General features: G+C 40.5%; 1 protein-coding gene across 1 annotated transcript in view; it reads right to left on the bottom strand.

The window, feature by feature from the left end:
* Positions 1–21,214, bottom strand: part of Tmprss7 (transmembrane serine protease 7) — a 31,900-nt gene that overhangs the window by 2,520 nt on the left and 8,166 nt on the right. The window contains exons 4-15 of the mRNA XM_048345815.1: positions 20,603–20,670; positions 19,379–19,572; positions 18,270–18,308; positions 17,081–17,309; positions 14,806–14,936; positions 13,837–13,949; positions 11,370–11,476; positions 6,971–7,107; positions 4,807–4,914; positions 2,823–2,933; positions 1,610–1,726; positions 246–417 (exon numbers count right to left, since the gene is read on the bottom strand). Of these exons, the coding sequence (XP_048201772.1) occupies positions 246–417; positions 1,610–1,726; positions 2,823–2,933; positions 4,807–4,914; positions 6,971–7,107; positions 11,370–11,476; positions 13,837–13,949; positions 14,806–14,936; positions 17,081–17,309; positions 18,270–18,308; positions 19,379–19,572; positions 20,603–20,670 (1,526 nt within the window). The remainder of the gene's footprint in view (positions 1–245; positions 418–1,609; positions 1,727–2,822; positions 2,934–4,806; positions 4,915–6,970; positions 7,108–11,369; positions 11,477–13,836; positions 13,950–14,805; positions 14,937–17,080; positions 17,310–18,269; positions 18,309–19,378; positions 19,573–20,602; positions 20,671–21,214) is intronic.

Genomic DNA, 21,214 nt, shown 5'->3' with positions numbered 1-21,214 from the left:
ACCAGAATGAAGATAAGCTGTCTTGGTAACGACAAGACCTAGATAAGTTCCAGAAAATCCCCTCCATTATAGCCTAAGGAAAGGCCTGTTTGGCCTTTTTGTTGGAGGCCTGATGCCCACAACAAAATGAACAAACACATACAAGCCCAACGGATAGGATTTCCCCTTGTAGGAAGAGCTTCTTGCTACATTGAGGGTCTGTAGGCCAAGTGTGTGGCCTGAGAATAAGGATGGGATTGCCCTACCTGGTCCCATGAAAACAGTGAGCTGCAGACAGAAGCCATTCCCTGGAGATGACCGAGGCACCACAATAGGCAGATCCGACAAAGTGGAGGCTGACCTGCCATGGCCAGGCCCCTTCCTGGGCATCAGAGCCCCCGATGATACGCTGGAGGGAGGAGGAGCTCCTGGGGCAACCTTTGGTAGAGGAACAATCACATGATTTTAAAGCAGGCTTAGAAGAAAAACTGGAAATTGGGTCAGGTTTAGTGTTGGGCTGGGAACTGACTCCATACATACACAATATTGAAAATCTGCTGCTTATCTAGATGAGAGGAAATCTAGGGTTTATCTGGGACCAGTATCAACAGAACACTCCTTCCCTCTTAAGAGCACACCCTGACATGGAGTTTCTACAAGATAATGCATGTGGAAATGGAGAGCTCTGGGAAGTAACAGCAGGTGTGACATAAATGGCAGCCCATGAAATTAGGTGGCTATAATATGTCCCCAATGTAATTTAACTGAGAATGTCAATGAAGCTGTAATTTGAGAGAAACCAAGTGAGAGAGAATTTGTGGATACAAAACAAACGAAAACCTACTGAAAGCAACTAGCCATGAGAGAAATTACTCCCTGCTGTAAATAGTATTGGTGAAGATGTACCATTAACATGTGGTTTCCTGGCAAATTTAGAGAACACCTGACTAAAATAAACCTGCAACAGTTTACAGTCATTGAATCTTGGCCACAGTGGGGGGGGGGGGTAACTAGTGTTTGTTATTGCTCCTAACAGCACTTAATTTTTTCTTGTACCAAATTACACTATTTCTCTCTCTCTCTCTCTGTGTGTGTGTGTGTGTGTGTGTGTGTGTGTGTGTGTGTGTGTGTGTGTGTGTGCTGGTACTGGGTTGAATCCAGGGCCTGAGAGCTGTCTCTTATCTTTTTCTCTCCAAGTTTGCACTCTACTACTTGAGCCACAGCTCCACTTTCTGCTTGTTGGTGATTAATTGAGAAAGTCTCATGGACTTTCCTGTCTCAGGTGGCTTCAAAACATGACCCTTAACTCTCAGCCTCCTGAGCAGCTAGGATTACAGACGTGAGCCACTGGAGCCTGGCTCACTATTTCTTTTCTTATGGGTTATTTTGCCTAAGATCATTTTCTTTGATCAATATCAGGAATAAAAGTCCTCAGTGTAGGCTTCTAGAACATTGATGCATGTTGTGAAGAAAGAATGAAACTCTAGAAAGAATCTCAAACTTAGTTGACTAGTATTTCTATGATTCCCTGCACCTGGGGCCCTCACCCAGTGGAATTACACAAGAAAGGGTGAGACTACAAAGTGGGGAGCTATGGGATGGGGAAGGGAGTGAACAAAGCTCTCCTTACTGCAGCCATCTTCGTCGCTTCCGTCTGGACAATCCAGGAAACCATCACACTTGGCATTCTGCTTCCTAAAGCAAACATCATTGCTGCACTTAAATGTTTGGCTGGTACATGGGACACCTAAAAAGAGAAAAAGAACCTAGTTTAAGTAAATCACACTGATTTGGATGGATAGGGTGCAAAGGATGGATTGGGATGGAGTTGCTATTAGCTCCTCTGAGGAAACAGTGAGAGACAGAATGATCCCAAAGGGACTCTTTCTCCACTAAGCTGAGTCACTAAGCCAAGGCAGACACATCAACTGAGAACCAGTCGGACTGAATCTCACAATCTAGGTGACATGCAAAGAAGATGACCATATAAGTGGCTTTGTCCTTAGTCTCTTTGTCATTATTTTATTCCTCAAGAAAAATAAATTGGTGCTACTGGCAATTGAGGTAGGGTTTCATATTTGTTAAGCAGGCATTCTCCCACTTGGGTCATGCCATCAGCCCCTTTTGCTTTGTTATTTTTCAGATAGACAATTGTGATCTTTGCCAAGAGCCAGGCTTGGACTATAATCCTTTTACCTATGTTCCCTATATATTTGGTATTCCAGATATGAAAATATATCTGGCTTGTTCTTTGAGATAATATCTTTCTAACTTTTTCCCCCTGGGCTGTCCTCAAACAATTATTCTCCTATTTCTGCCTCCCAAGTAGCTATTATTATAGGCATAACCCATTGCACCTGGCTGTCTATAAAAATCCTGGGGGAAAAATTCACTGCCATCTTCAGACCTTCTGTATCAATTAGACAGAGAAAAATAAAGAGATAGTATGAATTCTAGCACATTTGTTCACAATCCTGCAGGTTTTCATTTCTTCAGGGCTTACATTAGGAGGTGTCCCTCCACCATACCTGGCAAATTCCTATCTGTCAGGTCCTCAAGATGCTACAGTAGCTTAAATATGTTTAGTAGTTTAAAGCAAATAGGCAATGAAAAGTTGTCAGTATGGACAGAGGAACACACACACACACACACACACACACACACACACACTCACACACTAACCTGGTTAGCGTGACCAGCTGTTACACTTTGTCTAGGGCTGAGGGGGCCTCTAAAGGCTAAAGTGGGAAAGTTCTTTTTATTTTACCCTAACCCGGAAAAGGTATTTGGGCTGTGCTTTAGGAGTTCTTTGGGAAGGTCAGAGCTGCTGGGGCCTTCCTCACTCTGCGTGCAATTCTGCTCATCCTGGCCATTCTCGCAGTCCCGGAAGCCATCACACACCAGAGCGCCATGCTGCCGGAAAGAACTGCTGTTGCAGGCCAGTTTCATGTTCACTAGGATGAAGAAAAACAAAATTCATAAGCATACATGTTCAATCAGGTTCTCTGATGACCAGCAGTGTCCTTTTATAGTGAACATTATTAAGGAAACAAAATAGAGAGCTCGTTTTCCTGGAAACTCCCACTTCTGTGAGGAAGTTTTGGGTAATTAGTAGCACTTGAGTGTCAGTCTTATTTTTGTGATTGGGGGTGCATTAAAATCTGGTGGTTTTGTTTAAAATTAAATCCATTGTACAAAACTGTTTAAGATAAATGAACATTATAAGCTGTTACCTAAGTTGAATTTGTGTACCTCCTAAAGTAATATGGAAAATAGTGATTCTGTCTGAGATTTCTCTGGAATTATTTGATCCTGAAAGAAGCTTTCCCTGAATCAGGAATCATGATGTTAGTCTACCACATTTTTCTTCTTTAGAATATCTTTAGTTGTCTTTAAGTGCATGGCAGGCATGTGTATTGGCAAGCACTTTCTGAAGGTGTGATTCCTCAGGCAGATCTGGTTTGGTGAGAAGCCATTGGTTTTATCATCTGTTTTTAAAGCACTACTTCTTGTCTTATTCTGCCCCTCTAAGCAATTGGGAGGACACTGTCATTCATTAGGTCCCCAACAATGCCAACCTGCTACCACAAATGGCACCTTGAGGAATAACAGTTACCCCCATAAAAATAGTCCTTGTTATAAATTAATGGCAATCATTTTGTTGGGAGTATCTGAGCAGCAAATAATGTTGATGATCAACAATTATTTTCTGAAAAAATAGACAACTCTATAGATTTAGATTGTCAATGAGCCATAAGTTAAGAGGGTTTTTACTTTCTTTAGTCAATAAAAAGGTCATTTTGCATGAATAATATTATTTCAGTCATTTGAAGCAAATAGTCCGGGTAAAATGTAATCAATGATGCCACCTTTTCTAGTGATTTGTGTCCCCTATATTTTTCTCTAAAATTGGAGATAGATTCAAGTATGAGGTACAAATAATAATGAAAAATAGAGACACAGATTCTCTACCCAAAATAAGCCTTTCTAATACTCAACCTCTTAGTCATTAGCAATAGAAGTCAGTGTACTGGTAAAAAACTAAACAACTAAGTCAACTCTTTTATTGACGAACACCTAGGCTCCACAAAAAAACCTGCTGATCTTACTTCTTCGCAGGATCTGGGCATCTCTCTAGATGAAGTGTCTATGTTTTCAGGTAGGATTGCTTAAGGTAGTGATGGATTAAGATATTATCCACAGTTCTTTATTCTTTGTGGTCAACCTCACCCTTCCTGTGATCACAAGATGCACAGAGTGACTGTCCTGTACCTCGACCTTGGCCTCAGCTATGTAACTCACCTTGGGCAATGGGATGCGACATGAGCAATGGTATATGACTCCCAAGCCCAAGCCTAGGAAGAGTCCTATGTTTCTCCTCTCCCCTCCTCTGATGCCAGTGACTGTTGCACTGATTCCATGAGGGAACAGGCCACAAACAATAGGCAAAATTCCAACTTAGGAAGAACCAAGCTCAGGAGACCCCATACCTGAAGCTGAGACTCCCAACTGAGCTAAACCTTAATTACTAAAATAGTAGACACTACACTGTTGCAGGATCAAGACTAAATGATGGTGGATACTTTGTTAGTCAGTGATTGGTAATAGCTACAAAAATTATAGACAAACTGGGTGTCATTCTGTCTGCCTTTAATCCTAGTACTCCATAGAATGAGGTAGAAAAACCATGAATTTGAGTCCAGCCTAAGCTACATAATGAGACACTGTCTCAAAAACAAAACAGATACTATAAATATACATTAGCAACAATAGCTCTGAGAAGTTTCTTGCTCATAAGGAAATAGTATTGAAAGCTTGAATACCCACCACAGAAAAGCTCGTCGCTTTCATCAAAGCAGTCATTGACTCCATCACAGCGCTGGGCCTGAGGGACACACAAACCTGAGGAGCATCTAAAAGATCCAACAGGACAAGCTACAGGCAATAAGAGATAGAAAATCTTGGGTGGGTCCCTAAGAGTCACCAGACCATATTAGCCAAGAAATATAAAAGTATTAAGTGGTTTGAGTTACAGCAAAGTAGCAGGAATAATTCTACAATTTCTACAGCCAATTAAAACTCTGGGTCATTAAAAGACACACACACACAAAGCACAGAGCTTTAAGTAGGCAAAGAAGATAGCAAATTAATCAAATAGGAGGCTCATAAGTAAATGTTTCATTCACATCATGCACAATCAAATTTCTATAACCATCAGTAAGGGCTTATCAAAAGCTGAAAGATAAGTAAAAGATGCTGGCATGTTCAACGGTGGCGTATCTATCAATCTGATCTAGATTTAGCTGTTTAGATAATTAGAGAATTATAAATGGACTGTGGTATCTGAATTCTCTGAGAACATGTTGAGTCTTTCATGCATTTTAAGTGATCTGTGTTCTAAAATATTAGGATGTAGGGGCTGGGAATATGGCCTAGTGGCAAGAGTGCTTGCCTCCTATACATGAAGCCCTGGGTTCGATTCCTCAGCACCACATATATACAAAAAGGCCAGATGTGGCACTGTGGACCAAATGGTAGAGTGCTAGATAAAAAAAAAAAAAAGAAGTCAAGGACAGTGCTCAGGCCCTGAGTCCAAGCCCCAGGACTGGCAAAAAATATATATATATATCAATACAGGGGCTGGGGATATGGCCTAGTGGCGAGAGAGCTTGCCTCATATACATGAGGCCCTGGGTTCGATTCCCCAGCACCACATATACAGAAAACGGTCAGAAGTGGCGCTGTGGCACAGGTGGCAGAGTGCTAGCCTTGAGCAAAAAGGAAGCCAGTGACAGTGCTCAGGCCCTGAGTCCAAGGCCCAGGACTGGCCAATATATATATATATATATATATATATATATATATCAATACACACAGATTTAGATTAATGCCTAGCCTCAGAACCAACAATTTCTGCTTCCTGTCTCACTGCTTGTCATTTTCCCACTTCAACTGGGATCTTCATCAAAGATCCATCATCTGCTTAGCCTAAATCATTAAGAGTGAACTGTGCATATAATAGAAATAATAAATCTTCTCTTCCTTTGTGCAAAAGAATGGAGGCAAGGGAATGGTCAGGTCAACTACTGCCTTAATGGCATACTAGGGAATAGATGTTCTGCTGGAATGTCATGACTAAAAAAAAATCAATTAGTAATAAAATGGTTCAGTATTTCTAAGTCCCTGGCTAGAAATTATAGAATTCTTTTATTCAAGATCCCAATATCTAACATTGGAATATTCAGAATCCTGAAGCAGGTAACGTTGGGATTAGAAGAGAAGGATATAGTCCACAGGGAGCTTTCTCTCAGTTCAAATCCTCACCTTGGTGTGGCCTTTACTCCCCTCCTCTCCATTTCAAACAGGCATAACATTTCTGGAACAAATCATTATCTACAGTCTACAGCTCCACTGACTTCCCCCAAATATTATTTTTTCTACAAACCACTTCCTTGGCCACTGTTCTAAAGGTGTTCAATGTAAATTTCCAGTTTACATTACAGTTTACATGGGGGCTGCTATTTGAACTCTCTCAACATATCAGCTTGCCCTCATCATCATAGGACATCGAGAATCAAGACTGTTGGTTTGGGTTCCACTAAACATTCATGTAATCATCATTTTTACAAATAATTTTGACTACCTAGAGAAACAACAAAAAGAAATGGACTTGTCCTGTATTTTAGGAATGATGTGAGTAGTTATATTTGAATGAGGGATCAATAAAGTCAAATTATTTCTTGAACAGGAATTATGAATCACTAAGTCAAAATATTTCTTCTATAATTTAAAGTACAACAATAAGACATAATTTTATATACTGTTTGACTGTGCTACACATTTAGGCATTGCCAATTAATATATATATAATAGAAAATAACAGAGATATAGTAGTGTTCGTTCCTTAAGTGCTTTAGGAATGGAGATATAAAGGGTTGACCTCCATTTTACCACTGATCAAGTTTTTCTAAGGAGTAGATCCAAGACTTACGTTGACTGATGTTGTAACTGCCATATTCCACCACAAGTGGTTTGTCTGAGAGCCTTGAACTGCACTGGAGCTGAATGTGAGCTAAAGGACTGGGCACTCGGAATATCGTCTGATAATCTATATAGGAGCCGCAGTACCTGAGGAGAGAAAAGCCAGGGAGGCCACCCAGCTTCAGGTCCCAGTGGCTGCGTTCCTACCACCCATGAATTCACTGATACTTTGGTTACTCAGGCTTCATAAGAGATGCCTAGATCAGAGCTAATTTTAGTTTCTATCTTATAATCTATGAATGTGACCCAGTATCTTTTGCCCCCTCCTCTGTGAAACAGAACAATCATTGTCTGACTAATCTATTGCTTTCCTCACCGACACTGGAATCAGAACTGTAGATTTAATTCTTCCAGCCCTTTCTCCTCTTTGTTTTTTTTGTTTTTGTTGTTGTTGTTGCTTGCTTGTTTGTTTTTGCGAGTCCTGGGGCTTGAGCTCAGGGTTTGAGCACTATCCCTGGCTTCTTTTCGCTCAAGGCTAGCACTCTGCCAACTTGAGCCACAGTGCCACTTCTGCCCTTTCTTAGGATTCGAACCCAGGCCTTCATGCATACAAGGCAAGCACTCTTGCCACTAGGCCATATTCCTAGCCCCTCCTTTCTTCTCTTTCAATGTAAAGAAAAAAATGTCTAACAAGAATAGTCTGGAAAAACAGGGCATAAGATATCACAAGAGGCTGGGGATATAGCCTAGTGGCAAGAGTGCCTGCCTCGGATACATGAGGCCCTAGGTTCGATTCCCCAGCACCACATATACAGAAAACGGCCAGAAGCGGCGCTGTGGCTCAAGTGGCAGAGTGCTAGCCTTGAGCGGGAAGAAGCCAGGGACAGTGCTCAGGCCCTGAGTCCAAGGCCCAGGACTGGCCAAAAAAAAGATATCACAAGAAATGTACACACTGCCCTACTATGTAACTGTACCCTTTTTGCACAACACCTTGTCAAAAAAAATTTGTGTTCAATTAATAAATAAATTAAATTTGGGGTCAGGCTGAACAATCAACAAAGCATTCTATCAACACTTGAAGAAGAGAGAGCAACATGAATTCAAATTGAAATCTGAAAAGCATTACAGGACTGGTCCTTAGCAAAATTTCAAAGAAGTCATATATATCTATGATTTTTCTAGACATTGACTTTTGTTACGTGTATAGGTGGGTGCGAATGCACATTCATTCAATCTCATCACCTAACACCAGCAGAGATTCCAGTATCCCACCAAGTAAATGGTACTGTGGTTAATAATTCTCATTATATGAGTGCTGTAGTTTGTGGAGTATTTTATAGTAGGCCCATGATAAGTTAGTCAGGCACCTGTGTGAGTAAGGCTTTTCCCAGTGTGAGACCTGCCAGATCTCTATGGGCAACATAAAATACAAGGCTTAGGAATGACATCCTCTCCTTGAACCTGTGAAAGCCAATAGCTCTAAGCCCCCAAAATACTTGGGGACCACCCTATACCATGAATCAGACACTGGTATCCAGGAGCCCAATCTATAACTTTAAGGCTTGAAGGAGAACAGCATTTACATGTTATTCAAGAAAAGCCTTTTGCAATTGGCTGAAGTTCAGAAACTGATGGGCTGATTGTCCAAGTGTGCAGAGGTGGAGTCACCTGACCAAGTAGGAACAGCACCTGAGAGGCACCTGATCTGGATCTGTGCCCTGAAAACATTATTTGATTATTTGAGCTCATAATGTGTGTGTGTGTGTGTGTGAGAGAGAGAGAGAGAGAGAGATCTCCATTAACATCCACAGTTTTCTTGCAGAGCTGAGTCCCAGACAAGTATGTGAAAGGGATTCAGGAAGAAGGAGAACTTTGCATCTATGTTTATGCATGATGGGGATTTATGGACTATTAAGAGTAAAAAGTAAAAAGTGGCTAGGGATCAGTGGCTGACACCTGTAATCCTAGCTAATAAGGATGCTGAGATCTGAGTATCACAGTTCAAAGCCAGCCCTGGCAGGAAAGTCCATGAGACTCTTATCTCCAATTAACCATCAGAAAACTGGAAGTGGTGCTGTGGCTCAAAGTGGTACAGCACTAGCCTTCAGCTGAAGAGCTCAGGGACATTGTCCAGGTCTAGAGTTCAAGCCCCACAGCCGACAAAAAATAAAATTAAATTAAAAGAGTAAGAAGTGAGAGGTGGGAGAAACTCAGCAAAAGTCCATTCACGTTGTGTACACAGTCATAAGAGAACTGACAAAAGTGAGACATAAAGAAGTAAAGTAACTGGTAAAAGTTCAAATTATAAGTAAATAGTGCCAGGATTTGGACACATGTTGGCCTATTGCTGAACTCTAACATTTCTGGTACACAAAAGGTCTACCTTACTTGCTTTGCTGTGGTTGTGGAAAGGCCATTATTTATTGAAGATTCCTGTCCTGCCTTCCTGCTGCCCTAAGTGCACGCGCACACGTACACACACACACACACACACACACACACACACACACACACACACACACCTCTCCTTGTGCTCTGGGCGCCCTTTAGTCTTCCTCTCATTACCATGTCTTTTCCTTCTTCCCCAATGCAGGCCCAATTCCCTTAAGCTGACTTGTTGGCAAAGTGTGTCATTCATTCAATTAGGACATTTCCATTGTAGAGGAAAGGACTGTTGTGGAAAGGCCCTAGGTAGTTTATACCCTGAGGGAATCTGTAGCTTGGGATGGACTTCAGCCAGCTTGTTAGGAGCACTGGCTGGGATATCTGGGGCAAGAGCGCTTTCGCGCTTTCCTGGTATTTCTTGCCAGCACACTCTGTTCCTATATGTAGAAACACATTCTGCACATAGAAATACCTTTTATTCTATCCGCAAAACAGTTCAACCTTACACTAACAACTTCACAAAAGATTTGTTGTTTGAAAAAATTGGTTTTCTGGATCTCTACTTTTATCAAATTCTAAAATACAACCTAGCTGTGGCTCAAGTGGTAGACTGCTAGCGTTGAGCAAAAGAAACTCAAGAACAGTGCCCAGGCCCTGAGTTCAAGCCCCAGGACTGGCAAAATAAAAAAGAGAGAGAGAGGGTTGGGGATATGGCCTAGTGGCAAGAGTGCTTGCCTCGTATACATGAGGCCCTGGGTTCAATTCCCCAGCACCACATATACAGAAAATGGCCAGAAATACAGAAAATGGCCAGAAGTGGCGCTGTGGCTCAAGCGGCAGAGTGCTAGCCTTGAGCAAAAAGAAGCCAGGGACAGTGCTCAGACCCTGAGTCCAAGCCCCAGGACTGGCCAAAAAAAAAAAGAGAGATAAAATACAACCTATTTAAAGCCTTGTGCACATTCTATATTGTTTTTCCATCTAATGTCATTTTTTAATTATATTAATAGCTGAGTTTTTGATGTGTGCCTTATTTTATTGAATATTTACCCAAATAAAACAAATTGATGCTAAGAAAGAATTACTACCTCATTTTAATCCTGAAGATCCAAGAGGTTAGGTTATTTGCCCTAGTTAATGTGGGTACTAAATGGCAGGGCTGGAATCTGAGCCCAGTCCTTGTGACTCCTACACAAGAGACCCTTGATGCAATAATACTCCCCAAAGGAGTACAGGTGACACTTGAATAATGCATCCAGAAACTCCTTTAAATCTGATCAGTCGCTTCCAATGAAGACAGGGCAGGAACAAAGACTGCTTTGCAAGGAATTGAAAGAAGGTTGTGGGTCCACATAAGTACTCAAGAAGGGAAGATTTTACCCATGGAATGACAACAAGGAAAGATTCAGTCTTTCTGGATGCTGTTTGGAAGACTGGTTTGTTTGAATGAGTGTTGAACTCAAGCTATAGCTTTTAGAAGAAAATCAACATCAATAACACCAAAAGAACAAATTAAAAATGAAAATGAAGGGAGCTCAGTGTTTGCACACATGCTGAGCATGCACAAGGCCTTGGATTCTGTCCTAGGGGAAATAGAGCTAGTGAGCTTGAGGCCCTGCCAATTTGATTCAGGAAGCGCATATACCTACAGCTCTCTGCTATCCAGCATAAGATCTAGCAAACTCCATTAGATCGCTCCTAGAAAAGAACACTGGCTAATGAAGCAGCAGTCTCTTTTTCTTATTTTCCCAAATGGTTCCAGGTTTTAAAAACTTTATCTTCTATATACTTTAGTGAAATACAGAAAATATACATAAATAGTGGAGCAACACAGAGCAGAGAGGAGACAAATGCTTCAAGGCACAAATTCAAACCTTTCCTTCCCGACTCAGGAGCTGAACTCAGATTTCTTAGCTGCTGTCTCACTCAGCTTCCCTCTCTAAATACTGAAGTGCAGACTGTTTGGGAACATAGCACTCAAGACTGTAGACTTTCCATGAGATTCCTCACATATGAAAATCACTTACATATGCTCATTAATTTCCCACCATCCATGCTCACAGCCTTTCATAGTCTTCTTGGTTATTGAATAGTTGTAGAATTTTAGTGCAATGCCAAATGTTGACAGGGGACTCTGAAAAACAAATCTGAAGTCAGAATAATGCAGGAGGTGTTTAGGGTACAATTCCCTTGTTCTTTCATAGCTTGTAGTTTTAACAGTGATCTACTCTTTGTGTCCTGTGGCCCCCTAATGAGGGAGATCAGTTCTCCTAAACAAGTTAAAATTAGGAAAAAAGCATGATGGTGAATAGAGTAAGCATCTGGGTACTCAGAGAGAAGTCATGGAGTCCCAGGGACAGAGTTAAGACGTAGAAGTGTCTCCTGTGCTACTTTCCTGTTAGATGAGTCTCAGTTTTAAAACAATCACTTGGAAATAAGTGTAAGCAATTTCATCTGTTGATGAAAACAATGGCATGCTTATTTAAAGCATCATTCAGATTCTTTAGATAAGGAGAAATGAGTCAGCATCCGCTTCATATTAAGCCTCAATATCCCAAAGGTTATTACTGACACATGTCTGGGTCTCCTCAGAAGAGGTCAAAGGAGCAGGATCTATCTAAGTGTGTGAGCAAACACATACACACACACACACGCACACACGCAAACAAACATTGTGCACCTGACCTTTTTATTGCACTGTGTAATATGAATACATCAGATACACAAAGTTTTAATTTCATTTTCACTTGATCCAGAAATTACATTTGAATTCCATTTTAATTGGATAAAATATTCTTGTCTATAATCCTTTTTTTTCTTCCTTCCATTTCCTCTTCCCACCTTTATTTCCCCAAACCCCAGACTTGTCATCTGAGACCTCAAAGCCTGAGAATTTGAGAAACAGCAAGGACCCAGCACCTTGATCTGCTAATTATTTGGGAAATAATTCTGATAATGACATTATATATATATATATATATATATATATATATATATATATATATAATCAGGTCTCTGCCACCAAATCCAGGTTTGGGTAAAGCAATGATATTATTAGACGATTTAACTGGTGCAATTGAGCACAAATATCTGTATGTGCATCAGTGTCCTCCAGCTTCGGTATCCTTGCCTCAGCTCTTCTCTTATGTGACATCTTTTCTTAGGCACCTGCAAAGTTCTCCCAGCTCTCCAGTTCTCTTCATACATTCCCCGGTCAACGTGGCTGTCTCTGACCACACTATTTAAGAGAACATAACCCTTCTTCCCTTCACAGAGCCCACTATCTGCTTCCTTTTTCTCAATAACATTGTATCACCATGCAATGTTCAACACAGTGTTGTCCCTCAGATCCAGAGGAACTTTGTTCTAGGCACCCCCACCCCATGGATATCCACATTGCTGAACGTCTTATAGAAAATGATATGGTATCTGCATGTGAAATAGCCAAATCTTCCAATGCTCAATACTGTGCAACTGCTGTGTAAGTAGTTATTGAAGCATATTGTTTCAGGAATAACGGTAGCAAACCAATCTGTGTGTGTTCAGTACAGATACACAGTGAGTTCAATCGGCATGTCTATACCTGTTGAATGAACCTGTAGATGTGCACCCCACGGGTATGAAGGGCTCTGTGTGTATAACCTGCTTGCTGCTTTGTCGCCTGTCTCTATACTGGAAAGCATGCTCCAGGAGAATCGAATGTGTTAAAATTCTTGCCCAGGGGCTGGGGATATAGCCTAGTGGCAAGAGTGCCTGCCTCGGATACACGAGGCCCTAGGTTCGATTCCCCAGCACCACATATACAGAAAACGGCCAGAAGCGGCGCTGTGGCTCAAGTGGCGGAGTGCTAGCCTTGAGCGGGAAGAAGCCAGGGACAGTGCTCAGGCCCTGAGTCCAAGGCCCAGGACTGGCCAAAAAAAAAAAAAAAATTCTTGCCCAATCTCTTGGATGCTCACAATTTAAAACAGTGCCCTCGCAGTTGAACCACAGTATTCATCCCATGACATAAAGACCAATGCAAGCTGCATATACTGGCCACTTACATCTACCTATTGCTGCACAGTGATGACTTTCTATGTAGACACCAATGAGCAAAGAGTACATTTTCCTATCTTCATATCACACAATAGAAGGAGGAAAACAAATAATATTCAGATGAAGATTTTTTTGCTTTAAACAAAAGAGCAATGTCCTATGCATCACTGAAGAACATGTATCTTTTATGAACTTTCACATTGGTTTACTTATGCAACTAAAACATAAATTGCCTAACCCAATTTTTTGTTTTTATTCATTACTATTATGATGGAATTTAATAAAGGAGATCTATCATGACAGAAGAATTCTTTGATCCTATAATAATGCTTTTGCATTAAAAATACAAATAAAATTAATTAGAAACCATGCTCAAATAGTTAATTTGTCATTAGAGAATTACAATTAATAGGAAAAATAAACAGATTTTCTTCTAAGATATTTGTAAAACTAGGCTACCTGAAATTTCCAGGTACACTTGCATTTTGGAGGATAGTAGCTCGGGTAATATGGACTTAAAATTTTTCCTTCAAAGCCAGTGGTTTCTTTGACCAACACCGTATTTTCGCACTCTGAAAAAGATATTCTAACATAAGGATTTATATCTGTGAGATTGTAGGAACATAAACTAGGTTCACATTTCTCCAGTTACAAATGCAAACTTCCTTGATTAACAATCTGGTATACTTTTTGAATTTTGATTTTTTTTTCAAAGAAATAGATTGTTACCTAAAACATTTGTTTTCAAATCCTGTATTTTCACTAGATCTGTAGGATGTCTTTACTTTCTTTAAAAACAGAATTCTAAACATCACTAGCAACAGCTGAACAACAGCCCCCTTGCAGAAACCAGAGCCCCATTCCACGACTCCACACTCTAAATTGTAATAACTAAATCTGGTCTCTTCATTCCCCACACCTAGAGAATTCCTAGATGGTTACATTCATAACACCTTCTCTTTCTCTTTGTCTTTTTTTGAAGCCTTTACACGAAGTTAACACTCTCCTCCCCCATCCTCCCTCAATATCTCTGTTAGTTGTGGGCATTGAACTCAGGGCCTGAGGGCTAACCCTGAACCTTTGCTTTCACGGCTATCACTTGAACACTTTGAGCCATAACTCCACTTCCAGCTTTGTGGTGATTAACTGGAGAAAAGAGTCTTCCTGATCAAACTGACTTTAAAGCTTGATCTTCAGATCTCAGCCTCCTAAGTAGCCAGGATTACAGGTGTGAACCACTAGCACCAGCTATTATTATTATTGTTATTTTTACATCATTATTATTTATTAAATTCTTGCTCTTATCTCTCTCCTGACTGGGCCTTGTGTCAGGATCCCTAATACAACTCCAACAAAGCTTCAGAAAAAGTAAGAGTATAATATAATAAATATTTACCAATGAGGCTTTGTTTTTTCAAGAAGACTTACTTTGTTCTGGAATGACCTCGAAATATGCCCGGATTCCTGAGAGCCTCCGTATATAAGGAGACTTAAAAGTCACCAACATGAGGTTGTTTGTAGAAACAAATGACATTCGAGTTCTGGTAGGCTCACAAATTCTGCAAACAGAGAAGAAAACAAAAGTCCATGAATAATTAAGTTAGTTGAGACATCCTGCATCCTGCATTGAACTTACATACTTGCATATGCTTCCACTCACTTCTCCTGAGTTAGCCCCTCCAGCAAGATCTTTAGTAGTTAGTAGCTGCATGGGGACTACAGAAAGCATGGAGGTGGAAAAGGTACGGGAAAGTTTGTCTCAAAGAATTGTCCTGGCTGGCTGTTCCAGGACCCTCTTTGAGGGAAAACAAGGTAGAAAAGTGTATGAAATGTCCAAGGCTCTGCATCCAAGGAAACTGGACTCCAAACTCAGTTCCATCAATTCACTGGGTAATAGTTGGTAGACAGTCAAGCAATTAAATCCATGTAAATGGCAACTTTCCTCCTCTGAACTCCTACGATGCTAGTATCACCTAACAATGAGAATACTCTCATAGTGAGGAATTTGTGTGTGTGTGGTGCTAGGTCCTTGCGCATGCTGGGTAAGTACCCAGTCCTGCAGTGAGGATGTCATTGAGATAATAAGCAAAAATATGTGGGAAAGTTAGAAAAAGTTTAAAAATCACTAAAGAATAGGAGTCAGTAGCAAACTTACTTTTTCACTGCATATCTTAGTACAAAGTTTGAATTTTGTTGTTGTTGTTGTTGTTGTTGATCGTGGGGCTTGAACTCTAGGCCTGGGTGCTGTCCCTGAGCTCTTCATCTCACTGCTAGTGCTCTACCACTTGAGCCACAGCACCACTTCCAATTTTCTGGTGGTTAATTGGAGTTAAGAGTTTTATGGACTATCCTGCCCAGGCTGGCTTTGAACCATGATCCTCAGATTTCAGCCTCCTGAGTAGCTACAGGCATGAGCCACTGGCACCCGGCCCAAAGTTTGAGTTTTTAACATACATATTCATCTCCAAAATATCAGTGCATATATGTACACATAAAACAATGTGGCATACATAAATATTGCTAAAGGCAAAACAATTCACACACCATTTAATGGGGTGAATAACAAATACATAACTTGTTAATAAAGCCTAATGTTGCTATTAGATTGTTGATTCTTGGGCACCCATAAACAGAAACCTGCTAATAAGTTTAAAAGGAAAGTGTGCCTGGTGTTGGTGGCTCACACCTATACTCCTAGTTATTCAGTAGGCTGAGATCTGAAGACTGTGGTTCTAAACCTGCTTGAGCAGGAAAGTCTGTGTGACTTTTCTCTTCAATTAATCACCAAAAGGCTGGAAGTGGAGCTGTGGCTCAAGTGGCAGAGCTCTAGCCTTGAGCAAAGAAGCTCAGGTACAGCAACCAAGGCCCTGAGTTCAATACCCAGGACACACACACACACACACACACACACACACACACACACATACACGCACACACACATATACATACACACACAAAAGTATATGAATAAACATGTGTGTAATTATGCACACTTATGAATGAAAAGGTTTATGCTGAAATGCAAGAGAAATTTGCTCTCTGGATAGTAAGAAAGTAAAGTAATTGCTATTATTTCCACTGACATCATTTTCTATAGTGAACATTAGTTATCTTAGTAATAAAAAAAAATTTTGTTTTGGATTGGGAATGTGGCTTGGTGATAGAATGATTGTCTAGCGTGCATGAAGCCCTGGGTTTGACTTCTCATTTCTACATGAACAGAAAAGGCTAGAAGTGGCACTATGGCTCAAGTGATAGCGTGCTAGCCTTGAGCAAAAGAAGCTTAGGAACATTGCCTAGGCCCTGAGTTCCAGGCCCAGGATTGGAAAAAAAAAAAAAAAAGTGTTTTACTAATGCTATGTAATCATCATAGAATAATTATTGTCACATTATTGAAACAGTAAAATTTGTTGTCACTAAAATAAAAGTAAAATAGAGTGTGTATCCTATTTACTATATAATGGCCAAAGTCCTTGCTGTGCTGAGTTTGAACACCTTATGTGCTACAAGTGAAAAACCAGTCTGAATCTAATAGTCACCAACTGGGGTAGTAAGGAATTAGGGATACGTAATAGAGTATGGATTAGTCTTTGGTTCCATGAGTGTGAATAACACATTTTTTTATCCAGTGGGGACCTACATTCAGTAAGGCAGAGATTATACAAAGTATTTTTATCTGCCAACAAGAGCACCTGTAAGATACCTGTACAAGATGGTGCTGCGGATTGGCAAGAGCGAGTCATAAATAGTCAGGGAGTCTGTGACACAGTTGTCTGCTTCGAGTTGGATGGACTCGATTGAGAGACGAATCAGATAGCCCACGATGGCCACCAGTTTGAAGTGACACATCAGCCTCCCGGAGGTGGCAGAAATCTCCAGAGGGTAACGGAGAGACAAGTGATCGGCATAGAAGTATTGAGAGCAGCCTGTTTCTGTGGAGACAAAACTTTTCTTTTGTCTTTCCTCTCCTCTCCTCTCCTTTCTTTCTCCCTTCTCCTCTTCTCTTCCTTTCTCCCCCTTTCCTTCCCTTCCCTCCTTCCCTTCCCTTCTCCTTTTTCCTTCCTTCCTTCTTTCCTTCCTTCCTTCCTTCCTTCCTTTCTTTCTTCCTTCCTTCCTTCCTTCTTCCCTCTCTCCCTCCCTCCCTCCCTTCCTCCCTCCCTCTCTCTCTCTTTCTTTCTTTTCTTTCCTTTCCTTCCTTTCTTCTCTCTTTCCTTCAGAACAATTTTCTACAAATGTTTACAAAAGAATAAAGAGCAAAATAGGACACAGATGATATCTTCAACTTTTGCCTATAGGCAATGCTCCATTGGAGCCCATGCTCCAATCTTCAAGTAAGAGCATCTAGCTATTACCTTGAGAAATACTTTGCCCATATAGTTCAGTGGGGGTAAAAAGAACCACCAGTTTCAGAGGTGTACAAAAGACATGGACTGGCCAGTGAGAATCCAAGAAGTTTATTCTGGAATGACATGTCAGCCAATCTGAACAACAGGATTTCAGTCTCCAGAACTTCGGCAACAGCTATAAGGAAAATCTGTGTGGGATTTTTCTACCACAGTACAGAATATAATAAATTGTATGCTTGGATCTGCTGGTGGGTATTTTTACTATTACAATAGAAGAATATTGTTGGTAATGAGGACTTGACAGAGGAAAGATAGAGTAGCAGAATCCTGCTAATATTTAATTTAGAACCTGAGCCTTCTCATGTCTGAAACCAATTTCCCAGTAACATAAGCCACTCAAGTTCCTTATGGGCATGAACCAATTTGAATACATTTTTGTCAGTTTGCAACTAAAAGAACACTAACAAACAGCTATCATTAGAAAACTAAAATCATAGCCAACAAAGGTGCTAATAAGGGGCAGGGGAACCACATGAAAGAATTTACCAGATCCAATGGTTGAAGAGTAATCTGACCGAAGTCCAGCTGCATTGAAAGAGTATATAGGAAAAGAGAATATTAGGCTCAGTATTTCTTTTAGTTAGCATTTCACTTAGTAAAAATTATTTCCAAGCTGGGTGCTGGTGGCTCATACCTATAATCCTAGCTACTTCGGTGGCTGAGATCTAAGGATCATGGTTCAAAGTCAGCCCAGGCAGGAAAGTCCATGGTACTCTTATCTCCAATGAACCACCAGAAAATTGGAAGTAGCACTGTGGCTTGAAGTGGTAGAGAGCTACCCTTGAGCAAAAGAGCTTAGGGACTGCTCCCTGGCCATGAGTTCAAGTCCCATGATCAACAACAACAACAAAATACTGTTTCAATCCTACTTTAAAATATTCTAGTATACCTGAGGTTGTGCTGTACAATAACTCAATAAAGACAGAAGATTTTTTCTTTAGTTATTACAAAGATAGGATAATAATTGTTATTATGATTAGCCCTATTATATATAGGTGTATGTATGTATATATATATATACACATATATATAACTATTATGATAGCCCTACAACTGAAACAGTAAAGCTGGTGTGGATCTTACCACTAGAGATTATATATTAATTCATTTAGCAAGTATATATCAGTGACTTATCATAGATCTACCATATATTTATATATGTGCATATACAAAATTTATGTGTATATTCATATAAAATTCATATCAACAGAGAAAGCTGCAGATGGTTTGAGTTAAACTATTTACTGTTATGACATATGATGAAATTTTTAGTTCCATGGGGCTGTGGAACAGGTTGTTTGCTCTTGGCGACAGTGTATAATATCAGTGTAGCTCTGTCTGAACTCCTAATGAAAGGATAAGATAAACACAGCAAAGTTCTTCCTTCTCTAAGACTTCATTTCTTGGACTTCTTAGAAAATGCATGAGCTGAATAAATATATAGAAGAACAGACTTCAGTGAATTCAATTTTGTATCTATTGATTCCCAGTGTCTTTAAGCTAATCCTGTGTCTCTGCCTTTGTGGGAGAGAAACTGTCACTACCATGTTACCTACAACAAATGGCAAGTATCAAGAGAATTACCAAACCAGCACCATTTAGCACCACAGAGTCCATGTCCACTGCCAGGCCTTGCATGCTCCCCACAGAGGTCCGGTTGATAATGTTGGTTTGGATGGAGTCCTTCAAGATGGCTGCCACGCAGTCCTCACAGAAGAGGTGGCCCTTGGCGTGGGGCATGACAAACACAATCCAAAAGTGAACAAGGAGGCCGCCTTTGTTGTTGCTGCTATAGTGGAAAGAGAGGTGTTCAAGACTATTTCTCAGGAAGCAGACTTTCTCAGAAGACAGAGAGACCAGCTGGGAGATTCAAGACCAGTGAGCAAATCCTTCCACTAAACTCATCATAGGCTCCTATGATGGGGTTAGGGAAGAGAAAACATCTTGGTACATGTATTTTGATTATTATATTGGGTTCAAATCTACAACCATTTCTGCATAGCTGTATCTCCATGGACGGCATACTGCTTTTAGGGGTATCATTGAAACAAGTTATAATGTATAATTCCTCACCATGTCCAAACACTGTGCCAAATGCTTTATCTTTAATCCAATTTAATCTTGTGAGAAAGATCCTATTATGGTTCCGGTTTCACATTTGAGGAAGGAAATCTAGGCCCATACAACTCAAAAATCCCACAGCTCGTGTATATCAGATCCAAGAGGCAAGTTTACTGTGATTTTCAAACTGACCCGAAAGCCTGGTCACCTGTCCGTATCTTACCAAAGCCTTAGGTAAGGAAAAAATAAATGAAAATAAACAAGTTGTGTACTCTTAAGACCTCTTAGTACCTTTAATATACCAGTGTGGATTCTGACCCTCTGCAGACCTATCAAGGGTTAAAGGATGGGAAGATGGAATATGACATTCATTATATAATCTTTCCTATAAATTATTTTTACATGAAATCTTTTTTATTCAGGAGATCTCCAGTGACTTGTTTTGTTTTGTTGAGACAGGTTCTCATGTTGTCCCGGCTCATCTTTACCTAGCTACCATCCTGCCTCACTCTCCCAAGTACTAGGATTACAGGCATGCACATTACACCTAGCAGTGACGAGTTTTTCACTGAAAACTGAGAAATAGTGGTCTGAGCTTTATTTTCATCTCCACCATCTACCCATCCCTGATACAAGGGTCCGGAAGGTACAGGAGGGTAGGAGTGGGAGCGGTTAGTGTGGAATCCCAGCCTTTCATAGCTAGAAGGGGAGTTGATGACAGTGCAGGCAAAAAGCCCAAGGCAAGGTGGTTAAAGTACCTGATATCTGCAACGACAGACTGCTTATAAAATTTGGAGAAGGCAGACGTTGTATAAACCAAGTTCACCTGGAGGTAAAAAAATATAATAATAATTAAGGCATTTGAATTCTCAAATGTGGCTTTGGTTGATAGTATCTTGTGTGCTGCAGGGCTCCGACAGCAAGCAGGGAAAAAAGCAAGCCACAAATCCACCCCGTCTTTCTTTTCTTTCTTTTTTGGTGCTGGTACTGGGGCTTGACTTCAGGACCTCGCATTCTCATTTAGCTTTTTCTGCTCAAGTTGATGCTTCACCACTTGAGTCCTACCTCCACTTCCAGCCTTTTCCTGGTTATTTGGAGATAAATGTCTCTCATATTTGTCCGTCCAAGCTGGCTTTGAACTGTGGTCCTTAGATCTCAGTCTCCTAAGTAGCATTAAAGGCATGAGCCACCAACACCTAGCTCATACATTATTTCTTTTATATATATATATATTATTATTATCAAACTGAATTACAGAGAAGCTACAGTTTCATACGTTAGGCATTGGATACATTTCTTGTACTGTTTGTTACCTCGACCCTCATTCCCCCCTTCCTCTCCCTCTTTCCCTTCCCCCTCCCCATGAGTTG

Source organism: Perognathus longimembris, chromosome 5 (assembly GCF_023159225.1).
Source record: "Perognathus longimembris pacificus isolate PPM17 chromosome 5, ASM2315922v1, whole genome shotgun sequence".
NCBI classification, from domain to species: Eukaryota; Metazoa; Chordata; class Mammalia; order Rodentia; family Heteromyidae; genus Perognathus; species Perognathus longimembris.
The sequence above is the reverse complement of the archived record's forward strand: the minus strand, read 5'-3'. Positions and strand labels throughout refer to the sequence as shown.